This window comes from Tursiops truncatus, chromosome 7 (genome assembly GCF_011762595.2).
Source record: "Tursiops truncatus isolate mTurTru1 chromosome 7, mTurTru1.mat.Y, whole genome shotgun sequence".
Lineage (NCBI taxonomy): Eukaryota > Metazoa > Chordata > Mammalia > Artiodactyla > Delphinidae > Tursiops > Tursiops truncatus.
The window spans coordinates 61,694,388-61,712,299 of NC_047040.1; the positions used below are offsets into that span (position 1 = coordinate 61,694,388).

General features: G+C 42.9%; 1 protein-coding gene across 1 annotated transcript in view; it reads right to left on the reverse strand.

The window, feature by feature from the left end:
* MYO3B (myosin IIIB) overlaps positions 1–17,912 on the reverse strand; it is a 399,378-nt gene that overhangs the window by 188,560 nt on the left and 192,906 nt on the right. The window contains exons 16-22 of the mRNA XM_073806955.1: positions 13,848–13,946; positions 13,412–13,526; positions 6,345–6,471; positions 5,334–5,544; positions 4,385–4,532; positions 2,853–3,006; positions 1,549–1,637 (exon numbers count right to left, since the gene is read on the reverse strand). Of these exons, the coding sequence (XP_073663056.1) occupies positions 1,549–1,637; positions 2,853–3,006; positions 4,385–4,532; positions 5,334–5,544; positions 6,345–6,471; positions 13,412–13,526; positions 13,848–13,946 (943 nt within the window). The remainder of the gene's footprint in view (positions 1–1,548; positions 1,638–2,852; positions 3,007–4,384; positions 4,533–5,333; positions 5,545–6,344; positions 6,472–13,411; positions 13,527–13,847; positions 13,947–17,912) is intronic.

A 17,912-nucleotide genomic window follows, 5' to 3' on the forward strand; every position in this document is an offset into this window, starting at 1 on the left:
GAGTCCTGTCAAAGATATATCACATCAGAATAATTGTATCGGGCACTCACAATATGGGAAACACCCATCCTGTGAGGTTAACACTGTTATTATCTCTATTTTACTGTGGGCAAACAGAGGCTTAGAGAGAGGCTGAATAATGTGCCATGGTCACACGTGTCACCAGCGGTGCGCAGGTATCCCAACCTGGGCAGTTTGGCTCCACGCTCACAACCACTGCACCCTCACTCTTCCCAAGGTTCTCGTGGCACCTGAGTGATGGCTCAGGGATTTTCAGCAGTTCTTGGTTCTCAGGACAGAGGGGATCCAGGTCAGTGCAATTTTAAGGGATGTTCCAATGAAATAAGTGTTGAGTGACAAATGAATTCAGGAAAAGACACAGAGCCCAGAAGGAAAAGGATCCTATTTTTCCTTTAAAGTCAAGAAAGGACAAGAGGGAGAAAGAGGGAAGAAGAGGGCTGGGTAGGAAATAGGTGAAAAAGGACAGAGAGATGGGAAGAGAGGTGTGAGAAAAGGGACAGGAATGGAAGGCAGAAGAGCAGAGAAGAAGGGGGACGCGGGGATCAGGGTAGATGTCATACGCAGTCAGGCTTCAATGCTAAGGTAAATTAAGTTTTTAAGGGCGAAAATTGGATTGCAATTTCTAGCAAAGATCCAAAATAGATACCATGATGTATTATGTGGAGGGAAAAACCACCTCTTCACTTGTATTAGACTGCCTTTTAACCAACCTCCAGTCAGGCAAAATTAATTTCCATGCCATGATGTGAACGTGAAAAATAATTTCAGTAAGTCTCAAATCAACAAAATAATCAGAAATACCTTTTAGTGAGCTCCTATCCATTTTCTGGACCCAGGGCCTCAGCAGACCCTGCGAGAACCAATTAGCCATAATTCACGCCGCTCCTTTGAGAGTAACGTGCACAATGAATTGTTGGCTACAGGGGGAAAGAATTTCCTCAATCACTCACTAATTCGCTTCAGGAACTTGAAATTGAGACTCAGGCATAATGGGTGAAAAATGGAAATTTCAGTTAATGTTGTAAAAGCTTAACATCTGGATGATGGAGTTTTTTTTTTTTTTTCCTTTTCATCTAGACATTTTTGGTGCCCTGTAGACACACACTTGGGCTACGAAGTGCTAAAAATTGAGCCCCACTGTGATATTAACCCTCCTCCATTACCTACACATCTCCAAATGACTTTTCTTTTTTTTCCCTCCAAATGACTTTTGAATGTGAACATTCACCACTAAACGCTGCAAAAGCTGTAATATGTTTTCTCTATGGAGAGCTGTCACTTCTAGGCTAAACCTCAGGTGAGAAGCAGATGGCAGCTCTGTGGGCCACCCCAGCGAGAAAGTGCTTCTTTGCCAGAGGCTACTTTCTGTGAGCAACACCACTGAGAAAGTTTGGGAATTATGATTAGGTATTCAAGAAGAATTAAAAGGAGAAAGGAATCTGCAAGCAATTTCATGAGGGCCACAAACAGGGTACAGTTGACACTTACCCCTTGTCAAGTTCAGGTTTAATAACTGACGTGTCTCACCTTTCCAGCGAAGTGCTGAATGCCAAAGCACAGCTCCATTCCTTTGGGCCTCCAGACGTATTTGCATCGGAGATTATCTTCAAATTTATCTGCGTGGATTTTCATGTTTAAAAGTTACAACGTGAACTATTTGGTCCTTCAGACAAAAGTGTGCTCCTCGAACCATGATGACCCAAAATAAGGAATTTCAGAGTAGCCTGATATTATTCTTGTATGTTCAGTGATGGAGAAAGGTTCCCCCATGTGATGGGCATTTACAACTGAGTTCTCATTTACTTGTTTCATGTTGTCTTTAGTGTCAGGCTGTTCCCTACGGTATCATGCTCTGCTCTGAGAACTCCTACGATGAACACTGATGCCACCAGGAGACCAGCTAATTAGCTTTAGAACTATGAAGATATTCCATGGAAGGCAAATAACCCTGGTTTATACTCCTCTTGGCAACTTGTGACAATTTTATAAATAAAAGGAAGTCACTTGAGGGTGACAATCTCAACTCCTAGAAGTGAATCTCTCCCACAGATCAATTTTCCATCTGGGAAAAAGGCTTGAAACTTCGTGTTCCTCCCTCTACAAATAGTTTTGCTTTTGTTGTGACTGACGACCTACTACTCTGTGTGAGGAATTGTGCTAACTAGTAAAGGGATGCAAGGGTTGGGGCTTTGTTGCCCAGGGATCTCACAATGTAAGTGAGAGACAGGACCATGTGCAACACTGAAGATTACAAAGAAGGAGGAGTAGCTCAATAGGTACAGGGGTAAAGCACAGAGGGCCTTGAATGCCAGAAGGAGGTGTTTTACTGTCACTTCATAGATAATGGTAACCTAATGAAAAGGTAGCTTTAGGAAGACTAAATCAGCTGGGATGTCCAGGGTAGAGGGGGAGAATATGAGCCTGGAACCCAGGAGACCAGCAGGGGCTTCTGTACAAACTTGGACTAGAGATGGCTGGGCGTCCAGGTGGAGATACGAGAGAAGGACATGAGAAAGGAGGGGAATCAAGTACTGGTTATGGGAAATAAGGGAGCGGAAGGTGGAAAAAATATTGACATAGGGTAAAGGTATTTCCATTTGCAGAAACAGGAAAGTGAGCAAGGTCTGAGAGATGGTGACAGGTTTGCCGTCAAATTCTACCAGGACATGTTCTGAACATTCCAATTCATTAAAAGCAGGGTCTATATTTTCACAATCACTGGGTAGCCAAAATACACAGGAAAGATTCCTTAAACCACATTCATCTGATGACGTGAGCCCAGTAGCCAAGTTCTCTTCTGCACGTATATGCCTTTTACAAAAGGTACCTACCAACCAGGGTCTGGTCCGTTGCTTGGGGAAACCTACTTTCCTCATCCAGAAGTGCAAGCAGTCCCAGAGGCTTCTGGAGGAACATATCCAAGAGGGGGCGATTGTCCTCGTACTCCACGGGTGTCACGTCAATGCCCTCATTCTGATACTCCATCTGGAAGGAAACGGATTGTGAATCTCTCCAACCCAAAACTGGCCTAGGTACCACCAGTTTGCCTGCACTTTTTTGTGTCTGGCAACACTGAACAGAGTGTATTTTATTATGTGAGTAGGACAGGGCTCTTCTGCAGTAGGCAGGTGAAGGTGGCAAGAGAAGGGATGGCTCTCTGTCTCCCAAACACTGACCTGGGGACTCAGAATTGAGAAACTGATGTAGAAAGGAAGGGAAGCTGAAAATTTTTTATTTTAGTGACAAGTAAGGTTTAAACCAGGAAGAAAGCAGATTTCTATCTTCTGCAAAGGATTCTGCAAAGGAATCATCTCAGACTAAAAAACTAGAAAAACTCCAGATATCCCAGGAAGATAAACGGAAGGAAACTGGACTGAAATAAGGTCTAGTTTTGTACAAGTGAGTGGGGAGAAGAGTGCGATACAGATTTATCCAGTTCCAGTGATAAAACCAATACTGGTACTTTTAGTCCATGTCTTTGTGTTTATCTAATCATAGTAGTTTGTGTGTCCTTGCTCCTGTATTAAAACAAGGAGCTTGGTCAGAACGTTTAGTTTGTGCAACTACATAATCCCTCTTTATACAGGAGAGTCTTGGGGTTGGGGTACAGGATGTGGTGGAGGAGAAGGGCCCCTAGCCTTTGGGTCCACTAGCTTCACATCCTGTTTTATTTACCATTAAACAGGGGAAAGATTTCCATTTTGAGAAAACCAAGAACATCTCTTATTCCTCCCTGAAGATACCCAACCACTTCTTGTGGGGTCTGGTGTGCAAAAGAGGGGATGGGCAGTTTGGGAGTTAAGAACAACAAGAACCTGTGTCCTGAGTTCAAGATCATCCTGAGTCATTTTGGACATGATCATAGATATTTTTAGTTAAATAAAGCAGAAGAGAATGTAGCATTCTGAGCAATGCACATGAATCAGTTTGGAAACAACATTTAAATAATTGGCTTGTCACCAGCTTCACTCAAGGGAGGAAATGTACCTTTCCACAGAAATCGAGACCTCTTTTTTTCCAGACTAAATTTAGACTGTTGAGTTATTTTGACAGGACTGCCTCACCAGTGGGGTTTTTTTTTTTTTTTTACACCTTTACTGGAGTATAATTGCTTTACAATGTTGTGTTAGTTTCTGCTGTATAACAAAGTGAATCAGCTATATGCACACGTATATCCCCATATCCCCTCCCTCTTGCGCCTCCCTCCCACCCCTCTAGGTGGTCACAAAGCACTGAGCTGAGTCACCAGTGGTTTTTCTTTGGAGTCTTTGGCTTGTTAACCTAACAGGGTTTCTGCTTCAAACTCTGAGCAGCCTGAGGCACCTTTCCCACCAGCTCTAGTGCCTTCAGAGTTCACTGTTACCTCCTCAAGAGCAAAAACGTGCTGATTGAAATAGTATTGGATTTGCTCATTGGCGATGTTTATGCAGAGCTGCTCAAATGAATTTCTCTGAAAGTTCTCGAATCCAAAAATATCCAAGATCCCCACGTTCATACCACCATCTGAAGTACTGCATGAGAGAGAAGAATAAACCCTTTTAGGGGAGGAAACAGCCATCTCAGGACAGTGAGAATATATGTGCCTGCATTTTGTCAACACATGTAGCCACTCAGGGAAATCGGCATCCTGCCACCTTCGGGGGAGAAACTGTCTGTGTGCTAAACCATAGGCTCCTTGAGTTTTTCAACAGTACTTCCAACTTCTTGTTTTAAAGCAGCAGAATCCTTTCAAACCTTCCTCAGAAGCTCCATTTATAAAGAGATTAAAGAGGAACCACTCTGTTTGAAGGCGCTGGAGCTGCTGCTCATTTATTCTTCTACTTTCTCACACACAAAGCTTAGTTGGAAGAAGACTCTAGAGTTTGATGTTGTCAATTCTTCCACAATCAAGAAACCACTAATGCTCAGCAAAGAAAAAGCTGTAGTAGTAATAATACTGTGAGATACTGTGCTTTAAACACTTTTCATGAAATGTCTTAGTTGATTCTAAAAGCAACACTATGATGAGGATATTATACTCATTTTACAGATGAGAAAACTACAACCTAGAACATGCACTGATGAAGCTGTGAAGCTTGGATGCAAACCCAGTTTTCCCAGCTCCCAGCCAAGACTGTTCTCTTGAACACTGCACTGTAATGGCTCCATCAATCATGAGCCTCTCGGGTATAAACACTGCACCTTTTAAAGGAGATGGCCTGAGATCTTCACTAAAGAAAACCCAAGAGAGAACCAAATGCTTCCTCTTGCAATCTCTAAGAGACACTGAATGACAACTCTCCCCAAGGCCTCTGCTCTCCGGGGGAACTTACCATAAGTTTTTGTCTGGCTGCAGGAGTGTATTGATGCGATTTACGATCCAGCTGAAAAGCCTCCCATACAGGGCTTTGGACATGGCATCTCGGACGTCCAAGGCCCTGTCGACAGTGTTGGCGCGGATGATGGTCTCACCCCGGGCGACCACGCAGTGTGAGGTGAGGGCCTCCTGGAGCTCTTCAGGGCTGATACAGAGAACCGAGGCAGCTAGAAGAGAGGGTAAGGATGATGCCGGAGAATGCAGACATCCATCTATCCATCCACCCATCCATCCATTCATCTAGCCAGTATTTACTCAACACCAGCTACATGCCAGGCTCATCCTCAGCATTTCAGGGCCAAGGATAAACAAGCCGGGTCCTTAACTCCAAGAAGCACCCAGACTGATGCAATACCTCCCAAACTGTTCTGAAAACTCTCCACACATGTTAGATGAAGAAAATGCGGAAGGAGGTGGTCTTTGGCCAAATAAGTTGGAGCAGTTGCTGGAGGGTATAGTCTGCTCTTGGAGAATCACAAAGCACATTAGTATATTAAAGACCATAAAAAGTGCTACAGTTTAACACAAAAGGTGTTTATTTAAATCAGGTTTTTTCTAACTCGGGATTCTTATTCCTTGTGCTGCCATTACTACCTGCGGAACTTTAAAAATAAATAGGTCCCAACTCTGTCCCCTGCAGATGCTGATTCAGTGACTTTAGAGTGAGGTCCAACCTCTCGCATTTTTTTCAAAAATTTGTAGATGATTTTCAAAAGCAGCCGCTGGTGAGAATCACTGCCCAGAGTTACCCGGCATGGAATTCTTTTCTGAAGAACATCTATTTGCCACTTATGAAAAGAACACTGATGTTCTACAAGACAGCCTCTGGGAAATACTGGTTAGTGAAAACACCCAGAGCCAGTTGAACGACCAGCAACAAAACACCATGCTTCAGAGTCCTGAAAAACTCCCAAAGTGAAAGAAACGTGTACTTTAGCCACACAGTGCACAGGCGTCAAATAATTACCATTTTCCAAGGCTTCTGCGTTGGGCACCTCACTTTTATCAGTTTGATGTTGAGAGGAAATCGCTGCAAACTCAATGTTTCCAATATTCAAAATCCCAGCCAAAATTCTGTACACCGAGTGCACCTCCTGAAAAGGACATCAAGAACCATGTTTGGTCACTGTCAGTCAATTAGATCACTTGTGCTGTGGTGCAAACTGCTAGCTGTCCACCAACGTCCATCCTCCCCCTTCTCCCAGGCACACAAAAGATTTTCCAAGCCTCCCTTGCAGTTAGGCCACGTAACTAAATTCTTAAGAAAGGAGCAAGCAGAGCAACACGGGCCATTTCCAGGCCTGCCTTACAGAATGAAGCCTGCTTCCTCCAGGCATTTTGTCCGTTATTGCTGGATGGAGCTCCCAGCAACCCAACCTCAACCGCACCACTGATTAGGGTGCCTGAGACCGATGACCTGATGGAACAGTGATGTTGTACAACCTGAAACTCTTGCCTTGGAATGCTTACATTAGAGAGAACTGATCTTTGTTCTTTCAGCCACTTTTAGCCTTTCACCCTAACTAATACCAGCTCCCTAATTCAGGTATGGTTCTTTCTTCAAAACAAGAGTGGATATGTTTCCTTAACCTCTTCTGAATATAGCTTTTATGAAATAGTTGGCAGGGCATTCACTGATGTTTCACTAGAACATTCGAAGTTGAATTATGGAGTACATGGTCATGAATGAGGTCAGAAAATCTTTTGAAAGACTCACCAGAAATTATCTGTGGTGTTTTAATATAATAATATTGGGTTGGCCAAAAAGTTCATTCGGGTTTTTATGAACTTTCTGGCCAGCCCAATGTATATTTGGTCTTCATACTCATTTCTGGCACAAGAGTTTCTAAAACTCCAGGAATTTTCTGAGTGATAGGGTTGAGAAGGGTGTTCTTTGTTATTCACGATAAGCCCCTTTCAACCACACTTGAGTCTGTGCTAATGAGGTGACTCTCGGAGGATAGGTGGGGGAAGGGCTGGTTGCCAGAGGCACCAACGTAGTGATTCAAGGGTTGGAACTTTTAGTGGAACCCCGCACCTCAAGGAGGGGATACTGGCTGGAGATGGAGTTAATCCTCAGTAGGCAATGGCTTGATCAGTCATGCGTATGTAATGGAGCCTCCACTAAAATCCCTAATTGACGAGGCTTGGAGCACTTCTGGGTTGGCAAGCACAGGAAGGTGGTGAAAGGAGGTGGTGTCCCCTCTCCCAATACCTTGCCCTATGCATCTCTTCCATTTGTCTGTTCCTGAGTTGTATCCTTTATAATAAACCAGTAATAGTAAGTAAACCGTTTTCCTGAGTTCTGTGAGTCCTTCTATCAAATTATTGAACCTGAGGAGGGGGAGGTCTTGGGAACTCCCAATTTACAGCCAGTCCATCAGAAATATGAGAACATGGGAATTGCAGCTGGTACCTGAAGTGGGGGCAGTCTTGTGGGACAAAGCCCCTAACTTGTGCGATCAGAAGCTAACTCCAGGTCAGACAGTGTCAGAATTGAATTGAATTGTAGGAGAATTGGTTGGTGTGGGGAAGAAAACTCCACACATTTGGTAAAAACAGAAGTGATGGGGGTAAAAAAAGTTCAGCTGCTCTAAGTCCTCTTTTATACTGAAAGTGGAATACATGAGTATCATTAATGGTAAAATAAATAAAGTACAATTATTTATTTAAATATTTGCATTTCCTGTAGGTGAGAAATGAAATATATAGCCAGGAAATTTCTGCATATTATGCTTATAGATAGAGAAAAGTACTTCCACAAAAAATACTCTGGCAGGGAACTTGATTTAGTACTATACATAGCAGCAAACTAATAGGAACTATCATCAGACCATTGATAAAGCATTGTCTCCAAATCGAGCCTTCCTGCAAACAAGGCTCAGTAAAGCCAAAAAGCTGAACACGGACTGTAACAGTGACATCTGCTGGATACATGACAATGCTACAAAGACAAATGAAAATTTTTTTTTTTTTTTTTTTTTTTTTTGTGGTACACAGGCCTCTTACTGTTGTGGCCTCTCCCGTTGCGGAGCACAGGCTCCGGACCCGCAGGCTCAGCGGCCATGCCTCACGGGCCTAGCCGCTCTGCGGCTTGTGGGATCTTCCCGGACCGGGGCACGAACCCCTGTCCCCTGCATCGGCAGGCCACTGCGCCACCAGGGAAGCCCACAAATGAGAATTTTAAACTGGGCTTCCACTATAGAAAAATACTGTTCTTCAAACTCCTAAATCAAAGGCAAGATGTCATGTTCCTGACTTCAAGAATCACTGTTTTAATCACACAACTTAAAAGTGGCTAAGGAGAACACCTACCAAACAGGTTTTCTGGGACTAGCATGGATTTAACATGACAGCACCTCATTACCTTGATCAATACAGTGTGAGGCTTACAGAATGCATCCAGCAACTCCCCACAGAAGCAGATCCCTGACAGTAAAACAGAGACTCCACAGCAGTGAGTTCTATATCTGTCATTTCTATACACAGTTATCTCAAGAGCTTATCTGTGGCACAGTGGTTAAAAATCCGTCTGCCAATGAAGGGGACACAGGTTTGGGCCCTGGTCTGGGAAGACCCCACATGCTGCGGAGCAACTAAGCCCATGCACCACAGCTACTGAGCCTGCACTCTAGAGCCCGCGAGCCACAACAACTGAGCCTGCGTGCCTAGAGCGCGTGCTCCACAACAGGAGAAGCCACTGCAATGAGAAGCCCGGGCACAGCAACGAAGGGTAGCCCCCGCTAACCGCAACTAGAGAAAGCCCGCACATAGCAACGAACACCCAACACAGCCAAAAATAAATTAATTAATTTAAAAAAATGCATTGAAAAAGAGCTTATCTAAAACTCTCAATACACTTAGGGAAAAAAGTATTTCTTCTAATTAAAACATACAGAGACACAGACACACACACACACACACACACACACACACACACACACACACACACACACACACATCCCATGTATAACTATACAAGCTATAAAACCTCCCAAAATAAGGCTTCCAGGCATTTCACCACTGGGATGACCATCCCCAAAGGAAATGACAGTCAAAGACCACACCCTCACCTTTTGTGTCTTTGACAATATTCTTTTCAGCATAATGCTCAGATTTCCTCTTTCAAAGAGGAGAACTACCTATAACCTTCAGCAAAAATTTTGGGGTTCAAGCACTGTGCAAAAGACTGAAGTTAACAGCAGATTGGGTCTCCTTCCTCGGTTCAGAGAAGGGAACTCCAGAAGGGGTGACCAACGCTCATCACCTCATTACGGAGGTATCAGCCTTACAGTGCCCCCCTGCTCCATTTCCAGGTTATTCCACTTGACTCTTTAGTCCCATTCTTGGGCTAATTAGTTCTTCTTTTCTGGCCTAGGAACCTACATCCACTCCTGTGTTCAGGTCAAAACATTACATATAAGGGTAGAGTTCAATCAGTAGTATGTCCATCTGTGGGGTTATTCCTCCCTCCCTAATACTTAATCCAATGTCTCTTCTCTTCCCCACATAGCCAGCCTGGGAAGGATTTTTCACCTTCCTTACCTTGCTCATTTTCTCTTGCCTCATCTCTAGCTATGAAGCCTTTCCTGGTAACCCTGCCTTTCCTATAGAATCTTGCTAAGCTGCTCTCTTTTTATTTCTTACCAATTTCCAACTTTCTATATGATGAAATGGAATCACTTCACTCAAAACAGGAAAATGTATTAAGAAGTCTAACAACTCCTCCAATTAGGTTTCCCAATTCACTGTTGATGAGTGTGAATTCAGTTTCACCACCAATCAGCAAAAGTGGGGAAGCATTTCTCCACCAAAGCCCCATGCAGGATGTATGGTCTTGGCTTCTCTCTTTTTCTCAGAAGATACTTCTTTCACCGAGATAGGTATTCTCTCCATAGAGTTGAGGCTAAGTGGAAAGTTGAGAAGAATCCTGGTTTTCTCTGTTAGCCTGGAGCTGATTTAAGGAAATTACCTCTGGCTGGGTTCATGGGCATCTCGTGGCAGTTGTGTCTCTGGTATCCCTAGGAATTTACTTGCCCTCTCAGTCTCTCTTTACCGTGCTTCTTTTTTAATGCCTTGAGTTTTTCACCAGTTTTGCCCAAAGCACTGCATTAGGCCCAGCTGAAGGGCCTTCTCCCTTACAGGCTCTATTCCAATGCCTTTACTCAGTTCCCTTCTCAGAGGCTCACAACATTTGTAACTTGCAAGTCAGTAGTTGGTTTAGAAAAAATTTTTTTGGCATGTCAATCATACATCAATAAAGGTTTTTTGTTTTTAAAGTCAATGGTAAGTCCTATTGTCTTTAAGACACTTGAAATCCTCAACACCCCCAATTAACATTTTAACATATAACCCTCAGTCTATTCTCAGCAGTACTCTCCCAATTCATAATCTGTTTTGAAGAAAAGGAAAAAAACTTTGCCCTAATCGCAAAGCCTTCTCCCTGACCTCTTCATCAAGGGATCTGCAGTAAATGTCCAATCTTGACCATCACAGATAACCTGTCAAAAATTCTTCATGTAGTATTAAACATAAACATACTTAAAACTCAATTTATTTAATATGTTATGATAATTCATATACCAGCAAGACAAGCATAATATTAAACAAAAACAGTATGGTTTAATCCAAAAATAAGAGTAGATGGAATAGGGAGGGTGGGAGGGAGATGCAAGAGGGAGGGGATATGGGGATATATGTATATGTATAGCTGATTCATTTTGTTATACAGCAGCAACTAACACAACATTGTAAAGCAATTATACTCCAATAAAGATGTTAAGGAAAAAACAAACAAACAAAAACCCAAACAAACAAAGAGTAGAAAAGCACTGATCTTTATCATAGGGTTTTAAGTATAACCCCCCACCCCCATGAGGGACTTCATTGTTATTGGAAGATTCCTTCCACCAGTGACGTTTCTTTACAACAAACGTAGGGTCAAGGGTTCTTTCAGGTACTTTTGGCTGGTGTCCCAGAACTTAATTCATGCTCCTGAGTCCAGGAGCTCTAAGGGTTTTGTAAAAACTGAAGGGCATCCGAATTAGTGACATTATAAGAAAGGATAGGGACCATCCATAATTTTTATTAAATTGACCAGCTCATTCAAGCTCTGTCTAGAAATGTCCCTCAGAAAACTTAAGAGAAATTCTGTTACATCAGCTATTTAGCATCTACTGCCTGACTACAGTCAACTGAATCTTTCTGAATGTAGTCAAACTACTTTGAGTTTACAAACATAAAGCAAACTGAGTCGATTCAGCAAAATGGTTTGTCTATAGAGATATAGACAGAGATATAACCAAAGAATTAAGGATAAGAAAGATAAGATCTAGACTCTTCCTTCCATTTCCAGGGCTAACTGACATAAATTGTGTTTATTTCCAGTATGAATTAACAGTGGACATGGTGAATACCTACACATATACATATAATTCCAGTCTGGTTATTCATTCAACAGTCCAGACCAGGCACAAATTTAAAATGTTCACCATCTTTCATGTTTCTTTATTTTCATATCTATTTATGCAGCCATTCATTCATTTCTACTAGACTTTTTTTCCCATAGGGGTTAGGGATGGCTTACTTCAAGGATACATACTTAACATTTTTAATTTTGTTATCTTAAAACAGCATCTGTTTTATTATTATTTGCAGCACATTTCTATCATTGGACAGGGCTGATATTATAGCCTTTCCTTTAGAGCTAGTACCAATCTCTCCACAGTATTCTGCAACCATGATTGTACTTATGGAATGCAAAATATTATTAACCCTATGACTGACTTCTCTACTGTTCCTGTACCCTTTCAAGAAAGTATGTCCCTAAACACTTGGGCATGACCCAGGTGACTTTAAATGGCTCTACTGCCATCTTCACTGAACTTCGACTTTTCTGGTGATGCACCTTTGATAACAACCAGCTCTATAAATTAATAACCATAAAGGTCCTTTAACAACGCTGGAACCTGTTTAGTTGCTCTCCTCTAAGGAGCCAAGGGAAATATATTTCTATTTGTATCTGACTTGGGATTTTCCACTGTCTGTCAGTTTAAAGTCTATGGGAGGCTGACAGAGAAAATTAACAGCTGGCTAGAAAGAAGAAAAGTATTTTTATGACTAAAATCAACTATGCTGGGGAGGAAAGGGCTGGCCAAACTCAATAGATTACAAAAGCAATCCTTTATCCAGAGTGGCTGTCCCAGGGTAACTCAAGTGTCTTGTAATCTAATCCCTGAAGATTTAAACACTCTCACTTACCTCCTAATCATTCACCTCCTTTGTTGGAAAAGCAAAAGAATCTGTATATTTTACAAAATTGATGGCAAGAAGCCCAGAAACTATGACATAAATGTACCACAGAGTAATATTTGAGCCTAGAGTGATAAATATTTTCTGTCACCTCTGGCATATATTTAATAGAGACAGCCTGTATCTAGTATGATAAGGGTAGTACAGTACTTAGAGCTATGGCTAATAATGTGCAACTGTGTGCCATGGAGAAGGAAGTGACTGCAAGAAAGTTGAAAAGGTTTAAATTAATTTGTTTGGGGGCACAAGGAACTACTTGCATAAATATACTCCTGTGGCTTGGGGGTAACCTACATATTCCTATACTCCTATTACACAATTCACTCTAACGGCTGGAACAACCCCAACTCAGAAAAGGGCAGCATTGTTTAGGTGTTTGTTATCACAGCTGGCGTGAACTGGTGACAGTGACAACAATTCACAGGCACGTGGCACTCACAAGGGTACTTATATTTTAATGTTCACCTCGCATCTTATTAAAATGGAGATTCTGATTCTGCTGTCCTTAGTTGGATCTGAGAGTCTGCATTTCTAACAAGTCTTGTGTAATGACAATGTTTCTCATCCACGCATCACACTTTTGAGTAGCAAGACCTTATAACATGACCAGCGTGGCATTTGAAAAGCAAGTGTCCAGCCCCAAGTTAGAACATTCATATCTTCACTCACATTCACCCAAGAATATTAACACTTGAGTTTCTTCCTCCGCTGACAATCACTTACCTTGTCAGTGAACCCTATAATCCTGAAGCAATGCTGAATTGCTTCAAACTGTCTTCTGTAAGACTCCTTGGAAGTTATGTCGTGCATCACCCTTCCAGTTTCATCAGCTATGTACCTACAGAGAGTATGACCAAACAGAATGAGCACTGACTTGGAAATGGCACCCCAAATACCAGGGCATCATTGGGCTCCTTCTTTGCAAGGGCATTTCCTTACAGTGATAAAATAATGGTGCACATGCTGAGTAAAATGGTTGCAGTTGAGTTTTTGAACTTTCTAGAAAATGCAAAGGGAGATGTAGTTCCTGCCATCCCATGTGGGCATTTCAGCTAAAGGGACTGAGTGTCCAGTTAGGAGAACCGCACTATTTCCAAGTTTTGTCCATTGCTAATTGTATATTCATTAAAAATTAACAACTAAAACCCCCGACACTTACCTAGGAGGCTTTTCCTCAGGAAGTCTGAACTCAGAAAGTTTCTTTTGGTGATAAAGGCCAGCATAAATATAGTAAAATATGTGAAAATTTTTCTCTCCCCTGGAAAAAAATAAAAGGAAAGGGACATTACTAACAATATATTCTGGGCTTCCCCACTCCAAGTAATTTATATAGTTTCCTTTCTGTGCAAAATATTATTCTGTAGCAAATTTGCATTTACAGGCAATTAAATATGCTACTTCCCAATTACAGAATAGCAATAGTGATAGGATTAGTATAGTAATTGCCACAATGTCACACTATTAAACACACTTATGTTTACTATATGCAGAAGGAGGTTTTAGAGAATGGAACATTTATAGGTAACAGCTCAGGTTACATATGTTTAGCGATCTTTCCAGAACAAATGACTACGCGTCTGTGCCACTCGTCTTCTGTTTGTAGCCCATGTTGCTTCAGAGACAGTGATGTCCAGCTTAGAGAGATCAGCCAAACTCCCTACTTTACTGAAGCCCAAGACAGGAAGCAGCTAGCCAGGTGTACAGCAAGTTAGGGAGGGGAATTGGTTGCAGAAGAGAGGTGACTACTCTCTCAAACTTGTATTCTCTCAAATATGATTCAAAATGGCTTGCATCCGTCCCCTGGTCTCCTGCTATGCACCCTCTTTTAGGCCACCCTGGCCAGGGTTCTTTCGGATGGGTGCTGCTCTCAGTGTGGTCTGTGGATTGCTGTCAGCTATGATAAGACAAGGAACTAGAAAGTCTATGTCTAGACATTTTATAGTAAGTGATATTGCTATGACATCTAAGAGTATGATAATTTTTCTGATAACACATTTTAATTACATTTTACGAAAGTATTGGTTCACAATAGATTGTGAACTACTATTGGGGTGGCCCAAAAGTTCGTTTGGATTTTTCCGTAACATCTTAAGAAAAAACCCAAACAAATTTTTGGGCTGACCCAATAATTTTTTTTTTTTTTTTTTGCGGTATGCGGGCCTCTCACTGCTGTGGCCTCTCCCGTTGCGAAGCACAGGCTCCGACGCGCAGGCTCAGCGGCCATGGCTCACGGGCCCAGCCGCTCCGTGGCATGTGGGATCTTCCTGGACCAGGGCACGAACCCGTGTCCCCTGCATCGGCAGGCGGACTCTCAACTACTGCGCCAACAGGGAAGCCCAACCCAGTATTTTTTGCAGAAGCTAGTCTTTCAGCAAAGATAGTTTGAAAAGTCCTGCTCTGCATCCCTTTCTCTCCTTTGGAGGAGGTCATTCTCTCCTGTTGATGCCCCAGGATTTTCTCAAATCCTCACCTTGGCCAACGTAGCTCTGTGGAAGAAACCTGTCTTCCTTATACTCCTTGTCCCTATCTGTGACAAGGGCCCCACTCTTTTCTTCAGCATCTCCTGGATATCCTAGTCTTCCTCTGGTTGTTCATCCTGTCCAAGCTCTTCTGATACATTCTTAGCTCTGCCCTGTGTTCTAGATGTCTCTACTTGCCATTTCTCACCCATTTGTTCACTGAACTAATAAGCTTATTGAGTGCCAAGCATGGCAGGCACTGCACTAGGTGCCAGGGATACAGGACTCAGAGGATTCACGCCCTCTGGAGCTTCCTTCTAGTGATGGAGTCAGATGAATCAACGGGGAAACTGGTGATGAGGGCTATGAAAGAAACAAACAAGAGACTGAGATGAACAATGCTGTGGGGTGAGGGCCACTTGCGTCAAGTCAAGGGAAGGACTCTGGAAGGAAATGACACTAAAATCAAACTGTGAAGCATGAGAAGGGACTGGGAGGAGCTACAGAGAGAAGGGGGAGAGCATCCCCAAGAGAGGGAGCAGTGTATACGAAAAGGCTCTGAGCATGATATCCATGTAGAACAAAGGAAGGCTGGTGAGAAGCAGGTGGGCAGGGTCAGCCCACACAAGGCCTTGTCAGGCCATAATGAGGATTTTGTTGATTATGCAATTAGAATTCTTTGAAGTGTCTTAAACTGTAAGTGTGTGACTAGACTGTAAGAAGTTAAGATGGATGCAAGGAGACCAATTAGGAGGATCTGGTGAGACAGTGAGTGACTGGGACAGGGTAATGGCAGGGATGATGGAGAACAAGGGTAAACTTAAAGATATGTTTTGGAAAAACAACTAAAAGACTATCCAGATAGAATGAATGAGGGTGGTGAGGGAAAGGGACCTGGAGGTTGCTTCCCAGTTTTCTACCTTGAGTATCTGGTGATGGTGGCAACCATTCACTGAGACGGGAAGGCCTTTACAGGGCCTCATGAACTGGTATGCCCCGCATGAATGACAGTTGTTCTTCCGCCTCTGGTAGAAGTGCAGGCATTGGCTGACCCGTTGTGGTCCTACCTTCCTATAGACTTTTGCAGATACTTCCAGCGCTCAATTCTTCCAAGCTTTGCTTACTGACATCCATCTGGTTGCAGTAACAAACATCCCAAGATCTTAGTGGCTTAACTCAATAAAGTCTTAGCTTCTTGCTAAGAGTACTTGCTCAGAGTACTTGTCTACTGTGGGTCACGGTGCAGGGGGTGGGGGGGTTGCTCATCAAAGTCACTGGGCCCGAGCTGATGGAGCAGCCACCATCTTGCACTTTGCCAGCACTCTGGAGGGTCTTTCCATTAAACGCGCATTTGCCAGAACTAGTCCTATGACCGTATCCAGCCACAGGGTTCCAAGAAGGAGAATCCTACTATGTGCTGGAGGAGGACAGGACCAGAAAGGTCAGACAAACAGAACTTGCACAGGTCCCATCTTCTCCTCATCCAATGTCTTCAGTCTACTTTATCCATTAGTGCTATCATATTGACTAAATTTAATAATAATAAGTTATGGTTTATTAGGTACCAATTATGTTTCAGATTCTATATTTGGTAAAAATCACATATCATCTCATTTAATTCTCATAACAGCCCTGTGAGGTTGGCTTTATCATGCCCTTTTTGCATATGAGGAAAGTAAGGTATAAGGATAGTTATATTAATAAGTGACATTGCTGTGACTGGAACCCTCCTCACATTTTCCTTATAAAAGACCACTTTACATTTGAACACAGAAAACTATAATTTCCATTCTCTCAGATGTAGCTCCCTAAACTTTAAAATCACCCTAATTTGGGAAGAAAGAAGTAGGGACCTCATAAAAATTAATCGAGACACCACACGGAAGCTAAAATGACTGACTCTAGCCTTCGGTACATTTGTTTAATTTTCATGTCAGTCCCTATTTTGTGAGGAAACTGCAGGTATATGATAAAAGAAGATGCTGGGGCTCTGAACCTAAAACAAGTCCTGTGGGTTCTACCTGCACGGTATTTCTCAGATGCATCAGCTCCCCTGCATCCCCATCTCCACCACTACCACCTCAGCGCAGGCTAACGTTCCCGCTCACATGGATTTGAAACCAGCCTCCTAGTGGTCTCAATGTCGTAACTGTACTTCTCGCATCTCCTCCAATCCATTTGCCCCACTGAAGCCAGAGCCATTATTTCATTATATCAAAATGCAAGTTGGTTTTCGAGACTCCCCTTCTTGAAAATGTCAAATGGCTTCCTATTATTGCCTTTAGAATCAGGTTCCTCAGCCTGGTTCCAAAGCCCTGCAGGACCTGCCTCAGTCTTGTCTTTGCTCCTCTCTCCCTCCTCCCCACTCCTGTCTCCATCTCATCTCATTGGCTCACTCTTAGTGATCCTCAGATTCAACGTCTCTTACACAGGGAGCCCTCTCTTCCTGGACTAGGTTACTGCCCTTTCTCCTGTTTTACCTTCACAGCACCTTACTTTGCTTCCTGGTACTTATCACACTTGGTCTGCATTTACAGTTTTTTGTGCTTAATGCCTGCGATTCCCCTGCCACCCCATCACCCCGACCCTGGCCGCCCACCCATCTTCCATCCCCTATCCACTCCAAGCCCCATGAACACTGGGACCTCGTCTATTTTGTTCACTCTTGCAACTCCAACAGAGAGCACAGCACTGGCACACAGCGGGAATTCAACAGATAATTACTGATTAATGCATGAAGGGAGCCAGGCCCCTGAGGAAGTCTG